This window comes from Parambassis ranga, chromosome 1 (assembly GCF_900634625.1).
Source record: "Parambassis ranga chromosome 1, fParRan2.1, whole genome shotgun sequence".
NCBI lineage: Eukaryota > Metazoa > Chordata > Actinopteri > Ambassidae > Parambassis > Parambassis ranga.
This window is the reverse complement of record NC_041022.1, coordinates 25,151,023-25,159,846: the sequence shown is the minus strand read 5'-3', so window position 1 is coordinate 25,159,846 and position 8,824 is coordinate 25,151,023. Positions and strand designations below refer to the sequence as shown.

General features: G+C 43.4%; 1 protein-coding gene across 1 annotated transcript; it reads right to left on the bottom strand.

Annotated features, from left to right (window-relative positions):
* Positions 1 to 3: 3 nt before the first annotated feature.
* Positions 4 to 8,394, bottom strand: gtpbp2b (GTP binding protein 2b). Its single transcript, XM_028399438.1, has 12 exons — positions 8,026 to 8,394; positions 7,492 to 7,518; positions 6,574 to 6,758; positions 6,307 to 6,418; positions 5,993 to 6,190; positions 5,713 to 5,887; positions 5,282 to 5,501; positions 4,935 to 5,070; positions 3,348 to 3,406; positions 3,087 to 3,258; positions 1,560 to 1,724; positions 4 to 1,479 (listed from the first exon to the last, which is right to left on the bottom strand). The coding sequence occupies exons 1-12, from the start codon at positions 8,212 to 8,214 to the stop codon at positions 1,273 to 1,275; spliced, it is 1,845 nt and encodes a 614-aa protein (XP_028255239.1). The 5' UTR covers positions 8,215 to 8,394; the 3' UTR covers positions 4 to 1,272.
* Between the last annotated feature and the right edge of the window lie 430 nt (positions 8,395 to 8,824).

The window sequence follows — 8,824 nt, the reverse complement described above, 5'->3', positions numbered from 1 at the left end:
AGAGCATGAAGGTTATGTTTAGTTGCAAAAGCTGCCTGGTATCTCAAACTTTGTATCCATACAAACATGAACACTCATATCACACTGGAAACCAAGAATCAAACATCTCAGTGTCCGTCATAAATGCAGGTATTAAATATGCAGAAATCTACTGCCAAAGTCAACACACTGAATGTAAGGCTGTATAGAGTAGAAAACCACAAAACATGATGTCTTTTGGAGAGGGAAAAACCTCAAATAACATGTTTGGGTAATATATTATATAATTATAAATATCAATAGGTTATTATTACCAATCTGAATAGGTAAATGTAATACTTGTCCATTTGGACAGTAATTGTTGTTATTTTGTACTGTATGTGACCTGGGAAAAATATCCATTTCATGTATGTGATGATTCAGACTGAGAGAAAGAATTCATCAGAATGACTTGGATAAAGTGCAAAAATGGAGACTGTGGTATAAAAAAAAAAAAAATAATTCTAATGAATAATTCTAAATTGTTCCTGTCAAGAGTGTACCCTGCCTCTCACCCACTGACAGCTGGGATAGGATGGATTCTAAATCATTTTATGTGTGTGGAGCCAGACAGGAATCATTTTCTCACATTGTGGACAAATCAGTAATGTGTGATTTTAAATTTATGCTGAGGGATATATGTTTATCAGGCTTGATATGAAGGATAATGTTCTACTTCTACAGCTATTCTATGGCGTGTTTTGTTGCATTGGCTTCAATTCACCAAAATGACTCCATGCTGCTCCATGAAAATGAAGGCTGGTGGGCCGAAAGTCCCCTCAGACTTTACACTCAGAATCTGTCTAAAAACATCCTCGCTCATCATGTTGTTGTGAGAACTGAGGGGTCCAGGATTCCACCTTCTCTCTTCATCATAAGCACTAGGCTGCTTTTAAACCATTCCTCAAATCCCCCCAAATAATCCTGACATCCTCTCATGACATTTGCACTGATAGAAACGGAGCCTCAATCATCAATCTGTAGCATAAACATTGGATTAGCAGCCCAGGCTTTAGAATGCCAAGCCCATCCAGCTTTAACTCAAACAAACATCAGATGGGAGGAAGATGATGATGGACTTCCTGACATCACTGCAGCAGGGATTGAGGAAAGAAATCTAGATCCAGGTCAGGTGGATTAATACACCATCGTAGGACAGAAGGGTAAACCCGATCAAACGTCAAAGAGGTGAAGGTGTGAGAACTCATGGAGTTCTCACAAAGTTTAACTTCTGTCAGTCTTGCGATGAAGTCTTTAATGCTCTTGCTGGTTCTGGTCGTGGTTCTGGCTCTGGTTTTGGTTCTGGTCATGGTTCTGAGAGGGCGGCAGAAGACGGGTGACATGGCCGATGCCTTTGGTGACTCCCTCCCTAAAGAGCAGCTTAGCGCCCAGACGCAGATACTCAGGGTGTTTGATGAAGTGGAAACGAACGACGGCCCTCTCACCTGTACGCAGCTCATCCTGCAGCAGCATGGAGACAACGTTAAACAGTGTGGTTACACACTGTGTGATGTGTTGTGCAATTTATTTTACACACTCACCTTTCCATGAAGGCACTCCACGGTGGCTGTTTGCCTGACGTTGCCGACATGTATGGTGACCTGTGACCCTCGGCGGAAAGTCTTAGCGTGGAAGAGCAGGACAATAGCAGCTTCAAACTGACAGCAGATGGTGGGGTTCATCTTGGGACTGACCATCACCATGCCCTGAGAAGACAAATCAGATGTCATGTTACCCAAGTGTCAGTTTCCTCATATTTGCTTTAATAATTCTTGATGTGGGAACCATGGCTACCTCACATAACCTAGAGTGCTGTAAAAATTAAGATTAAGATAAAGAGTTACTTCATTAATCCCCATAGGGAAATTAAGGTGTAGTACCAGCAGCATACATCAAAAACAATCAAAGAACAATAAATACAACACATACAGGAAAAACTCTTACATACATACACACACATAGCAGTAGCCATCTGAACATAAATACACAGTTAATGTAACTGAGATGATGCTTTAGTTTGTTTTAATCCACGAGACAAGGGGAGCATCACCTGCATCTTCTCTAACTTAGTCCTCAACAGTCTCGGCTGATTGGTGTTGAATGCAGAAGAGAAGTCGAGGAACATGACCGCACTGTGGTGTTCAGTTTGTCCAGGGAGGAGTAAGCCCTCTGCAGCAGGTATATCACTGCATCATCAACCCCAACCTTGGGCTGATATGCAAACTGCAGTGGGTCTTGGAAGGGGCTCACCAGGGGTCTGAGGTGAGACAGCACCAGCCGCTCCATGACCTTCATGACATGGGAGGTCAGTGCTATTGGCCTGTAGTCATTCAGTGCCACAGGATGGTTCTTCTTTGGCACTGGGGCCAGGCAGGATGTCTTCCATAGCACTGGAATCCTGTGAAGGTTCTGGTTGAACAGGTGCTGCAGTACTCCACACAGCTGGCAGGAACACTTCTTCAGCACCTGTAGACTGATGCCATCAGGCCCTTCCCCTGTGGTTGAGCCTCCCCAGCTCTCTCCTCACCTGGCTGGATGTAATGGTTATTCCTGTCTGGGGGGTGGGGGACGTGGTGGAGTCTGTGTTTGGTGTCAGCAAGGGGGAGGGGAAGGAAGGTGGCAGAGGTGTTAGGGGCCCTGGGTGGTGTAAAGAAGTGGGACAGCTGGGGGAGGGGGAGCTGGAATCAAACCTCTTAAAAAACTAGTTCAACTCATTAGCGTGATCCACATTTCAGCTGCACATCGTCCTTTCCTCTGGAAGCCAGTGATCACTTTATCCCACTCCACACGCCCCTGGTCTGGTTCCTCTCCAGTCTCTCCTCCTGCTTCCTCCTGTAGGCCTCCTAACACTCCATTTACTACTTCCAGCAGGTACACGGTCATTTCTGCCTCAACCTTTTGCTCATTAGTGAGTGTGGCTGCTCTCTTCCCAAGAGGGCATGGAACATGGGTCGATCTGTTCCACTACCCTCTTCAGCCCAGCCACCTGTTCCCAGTCAAACTCTAGCCATGAATCTAATAAAACACCTGCAATGTTTCAGACATCTTAACTTTAGATGACCTCTGACCTTGCGCAGCAGTGAGCGGTCAAAGTTCCCTAGAGCCAGTGTGGCAGCCTGTCCAGCCCTTAGCACCCTGCAGGCTGAGCGGTTCCTCTGGATGCTGCCCACCTTCAGACGCAGGAAGCGGCCCTCATCAGTCGGCCCGACCACCAGCCGCTCACCCTCCCTGCACACTCCGCTGAAACACATACAACATGTCAGGCCTGACTGGACACTTTTCAGCACCAGTAGCATGATGTAGCCATAAATCAATGACCATCTTCTTACCTGTACAGAGTCCCTCCAACCACAGTCCCAACATCTGGAACTGAGTAGATCTCATCCACCTGTACACATAAGATGAATGACATGGATCTTTGCTCATCCAAACTCCTGAAACATGTCATGTAATGTACAAATGAACAAATATTGAAAACCATTTGTATGATTTATATGTTTTGATATAGTATGATATATTGGAGCAATGTAAACCATATACAATACATACAATATAATACAATAACATATTTTTAACATAGGGGTGGGAATCTAATCAATACCTCATGATTCAATTAGATTATGATTCAAGGGCCAATGATTTGATTATTAATCAATTATTGATGCATCATGATGCAGCTTGAATTAATGCATCTTTTGATTCAAGCTGCGATTAAGCAACATATTTTCCCTCACTGAGTTATTACTAATCACTGGCACTTGCTATGAATAACAGAGAAAAAAGAGATACATTTATTTCTTTTATTAAACTTATAGAAGACATGTACATAATGTTACAATCATACTGAATGTCTTAGCCTATTCAGACAAAAAAAGTACTGTACCAAAACAGGACTGCATTTCAAAGATCTAATTCTTTGTTAGTAATAATAGTGCTTTCAGATTTCAGTTGTAATGTGTACACATAACCAGTTATGGGGAACTAGTCATTTTGATAACTGCGTGTCATGGGGCAGGCTGTGGGCATCAAGAGAAGAGAGAGGCTGCTGAATGGATGATAGAAAAGGCAATAAAAAATAAGTGTTCCCCACTTTTACTGTTAGTGTTGTCTATGGCCGAATGGCGATGCATCGAAGAATCTTTTTTTCTCCCACCATTAATTCAACAACTCAAAGTAACAGTTGTATTTGTACATGTATTTAAAATATTTATAAAGTGGTTGTTATAAGTTGCAAAAATGTATTAAGTAAACAAGCTTAAAATTGTGGTCACATTGAACTACAAGTTCCAAATTCAAATTTTTTTTATATTGCAACTTCTTAAATCCTCCTAAAGTTCCCAGAAGAGAAGAAAGGGCCCTGCCTATCGTGCCCTATGCACCGTGACACTGAGTCCGTCTTCATCTTGATGATATTTAATATTTAAACATGAGATATAACACTGATGAAAACATGTAAACTGACTGTCCAGGGATGGAACGTGTCAGGTGTAGGGTCAACAAAAACTGTGGCCACCTCCTACCCCCGTGCAGGTGAGTGAGTGCCCCTTTTAAAATTCCGTCTGTCACCATCTACACCCACGTGACACAAATATTCCCCTTCACAATGGAAACCAGACCTAACAAGTCGACAAACGACTCACTAGTACAAGATCGCAATATATGGCTCCTACATTTTATATATGACCCTTTACAGAGCCAGCGGCTTCAGAAGATGAATAGATAGATGGATATGGTTTGTCATATTTTACATGTCCACATTTCTACATACACATTTGTGTATAGGGTACAGGTGATTATTTTCTTGTGCAGATTCTTAAATAACAGCTGAGGCTGCACTAGGAACCTAAATCACCTGTAGCTGAGCTTTCAGCTTGTGATCTGCCCTGCAGAGAGGTCCTGTGTGTGTGTGTGTGTACCTGGAACTCTGTAAGCTGCTGCATCAGCTCCTCCTGCTCCTTGCTGTTGCTCAGTGGAGGTAGGATGTTCAGGAAAACCTTCAGAAGGTCTAGACTCTCTCCAGACACACTAGAGAGGGTGAAGATGGGCGTGATGCTGCACACACACACACACACACACAGAGATCATCTGTTCATATAGTATACATAGCAGATACTTTGGTAGTAATTTTACAACCCATCATACAGCTTTAGTGACTTTGTGTGGTAATAATAAAATCATTATTTGGCTTTATTCAGATTTCAGCTTCCTCAACAATTCTTCAGAAATTAATTTCTATTAAAAGATGTATTGGGACCATTCTTACCAAGCAGACTGGGTGAACTGCTGTGCAGCAGTCACAGCATCATCAGGATTAGACACCACCATAGGCACCTTGTTACAGCCCGGCTGCTTCAGGACTCGCTCCAGCTGACGGAGTGTTCGCTCCACCGTGCCGCGGGAGCACAAGTCCACTTTACTGACTACAATGAAGATGGGAACTTTCAGCGCCATGGCCAGGCCTAGGTGCTCCCGAGTTGTGCCAGCTGGAGCAGAGAAGAGGAGGAATTTTCCATCTTCAACCACAGCACTTCAAATTCTAAAGTAAACCTTCCCCAGCCTCAAAGTAACACAAGAGTGCCACCGTGAGGTCAAACCGGAAATTACTACCCTCCAGTAGACTAATATATTTTTGTTACACTATTAATCACTTGTCACTTATCAGAATTCATTGTGATGTGTTTGACTGCAGCTCACCGATGCCCGTGTTGGCGCTCACCACCAGCATAGCGAAGTCCGGGCAGTAGCTGGTGAGGCCGAAAATAGTGGTCTTTAAGTACTTGTGGTGTCCCGCCAGGTCAATAAAAGTGATCATCTTGGAGGAGCTTTCACAGATCTCCTCAGCTGTCCTAGACTCGCTGTAGTTCACGACCTGCACGACACGTGTACACATGCATGACTGAGGCACTGATGCCAGATGCGACTGAAGCTATAATCCACTGTTTCATAGTGTAGTGAGAAGTGTCACTGTGATCACCTCTCCTTTGCTGTTGAAGCCCAGGATCTCGAAGCTGATGCTGGAGGTGCGTCCGGTCTGGATCTCATGCAGGTGCCTGAACAGATTAAGCCGAGCTCTGCCTCGCCCGTTGTCCAGCTCGCCCTGTGTGAGGACACCCAGGAGGGTTGACTTTCCAGAGTCCACGTTCCCCAGCACTGCCACCCGCAGGTCCAGGAACTGTAGCAGTCCAGAGCAGAGGGTTTAAATAAGTTCAGAGTTTAAGTAAAGATAAGAAGCATCACAACTGTAGATTTAACACATCAATAAAAGAGGATTGTGGATGACTGACTCACCTGCTGATCATCAGGAACTTTTCGAACAAGCACTTCTGCGATTTTACGGGTGTTTCTGTCTAAGTCATAGTCCACCTCCCTCTCTCGAAGGAGAGTAATGTCAGCTCCAACTCTGAAGAACAGGAAAGAAAAAAGAGCCTGATCAAAAGTGTTAAAGAACACCAATTATTTTTGTTGAATTACAGGGAGATCAAATTAGTCTAAGGTCATATTGTACTGCAGAAACAGAATCAAACCAGCCTTAAATGCCCGTATGAGGTGACCTACTTCTCTGCCATCCTCTTCAATGTCTTGAGGGAGGCCTTCATGTCAGCCTCTGTCAGGCCAACAAGCAGGCCGTTGTCCTCCACTCCGATCTGATAAACGGCCTCACCACGGCCCTCCTGCAGACGCCACTTCAGTTGCGTGGCCAGATGCTCAAAGCGATACTGGGTGGGGTTGACCAGCTTCAGCTGCAACAGGAGGACAGTTTAACAAAATAATATAAACTACTGTTAAAAAATATGGCGTCACAATTTTAAAAACAACAACAACAAGATAACAGAGTATCCAGACATGCAGTCTAGACATTGTTAATGTGGTAAAAGACTTCTGTTTTTTAATGGAATATCTATACAGGTGTTCAGAGGCCCATTTCCAGCAGCCATCTCTCCTGTGTTGGTACACTGTGTTAGCTAATGTGTAAAAAGGCTAACTGATGATTAGAAACCCTTGTACAATCATGTTAGCACAGCTGAAAAACTGTTGTCCTGATCAGAGAAGCTATAAAACTGGTTAGGGTGTCCCCAAACTTTTGGACGGCAGTGTGTATAGAAACAAAATGTGAAACACTGTGTGTGTGTGTTTGTAGTGCCCCCCCAACACACAGAGACCTGCTGTGATGTAGTTGTTGATTTTTTTCCGTGTGTTTTGTGTTAACCTTCTACATTCATAATCCATTTCCTTATTATTAGCCTGCCAGCTTAAAGAACACACCTTTGTTTTCGAACCATCTGGAAGGTTTTGTGTTGTCACTTGCAAAGTCTTGAACAAAAAACCTTCTGCTGGGCCCATCAAGTTTAAGTTTTAAAATAATTAACAACATATAGAATACAGTTTAACACATTTTCAATTAGCAATAAAACATTGGTATAAAGTTCTCATAGGTACATGACATATACTCAACTAAAGCAGGTAATGTCTTACTTTGTATTCTATGTTTCCTTCTTCAGCCTGCAAACCCACACAGAGGACAGATGAGGTTATTGATCATCAACAAGTGGAAAACACCGACAGGTCCAGCCTCTGAAGCTCATCAGGGTCCACTGGAATCCCACTATTATATAAAAGCTTTAACTCTTACAAAGGTTGGAACATAAAATACTCACGAAAACAGCAAAGCTATTACAGCATATGCCGATTTGTTAATTAGTTGTTACTATTACAAAAAGCCTTATGGGTCGAGGCTTGTGCCCTCTCTATCTTCAGTGTGTTATTGTTAGCAGTCAGATATATGAGTTGAGTTTGGCGTGACATGTTTGAAGCATGATGTCCCCCTTAGCTCATTCTAGCTCAAAGCTAGTGTCCTCATAGGTCACGGTTATGTCTCTATAAGTATGTTATAAACAAAGTACAGCAGGGATTAGCCTGCGCTCAGGTCTGGTTTGGTGCACCACACTAGCTAGCTAGGTTAGCGAGCTCGATGTCCCGTTAATCCCCGGGCTAAGGGAGGGTAGCTACCTCCGGTGGTAAATACGGTGGCGGCGTTTTGTTGTTCCTGTTCCTTTTATTCCTTCTTCTCCTGCCCCGTTTGCCTTTTTTCGTTCGCGACTTTTTCGACATTTTCTTCCCATTATTGCCGGAGCCGGAGCCCGGTCCGTGTCTGCTGTGTCCAGGCGACACTGCACCACTTTCGGACAAATCCACCATTGGTGAGCTCAGTACGTCAGCGGCAGCTGGAAACTGGAGAGTCCTGCTAGTAGTCTGAATTCACGGCAACGATACACGGTGTAGTGATGGCAACACGGACACCATCCTTCACAACATCACACATCTAAAAACACACGGACGGCCTGAGCAGACCTGCAGCGGGATGCTCTCTCCTCAGCATCACACTGTCAAGGTGGTTTTATTGGTTATCAGCAAACTTCCGGGTGGACCTTTCAAAATAGTTTACCAGCAACGTCTGTGAAAATAGGAAACAAATGTTTTTTTTTTTTTTCAAAATAAACGATTATATGAGAGCTGAAACGTGTAAAACATAAATACATAAATACAATCAATAATAATTTATCAGCCTTTTTAAGCAGCTTGCCACAGAAATGAGCACAAAAAAACACGCACTAAAGACTTTATTGTGATCTGAAATATTTTTCTGATATACTGCTTTCGTTCTATGAATTCTGATACATTTGATTTGTAGATTACAAGGTTTGTGCATTGTTTTTCCTCACAGCTAACCTGTGTCAGGGTGTTTGTGCACAACAGCCACCAGCGCAGTGCTTTCAATAGTAATTCCGCATTTTATTTTGAAGTCTTT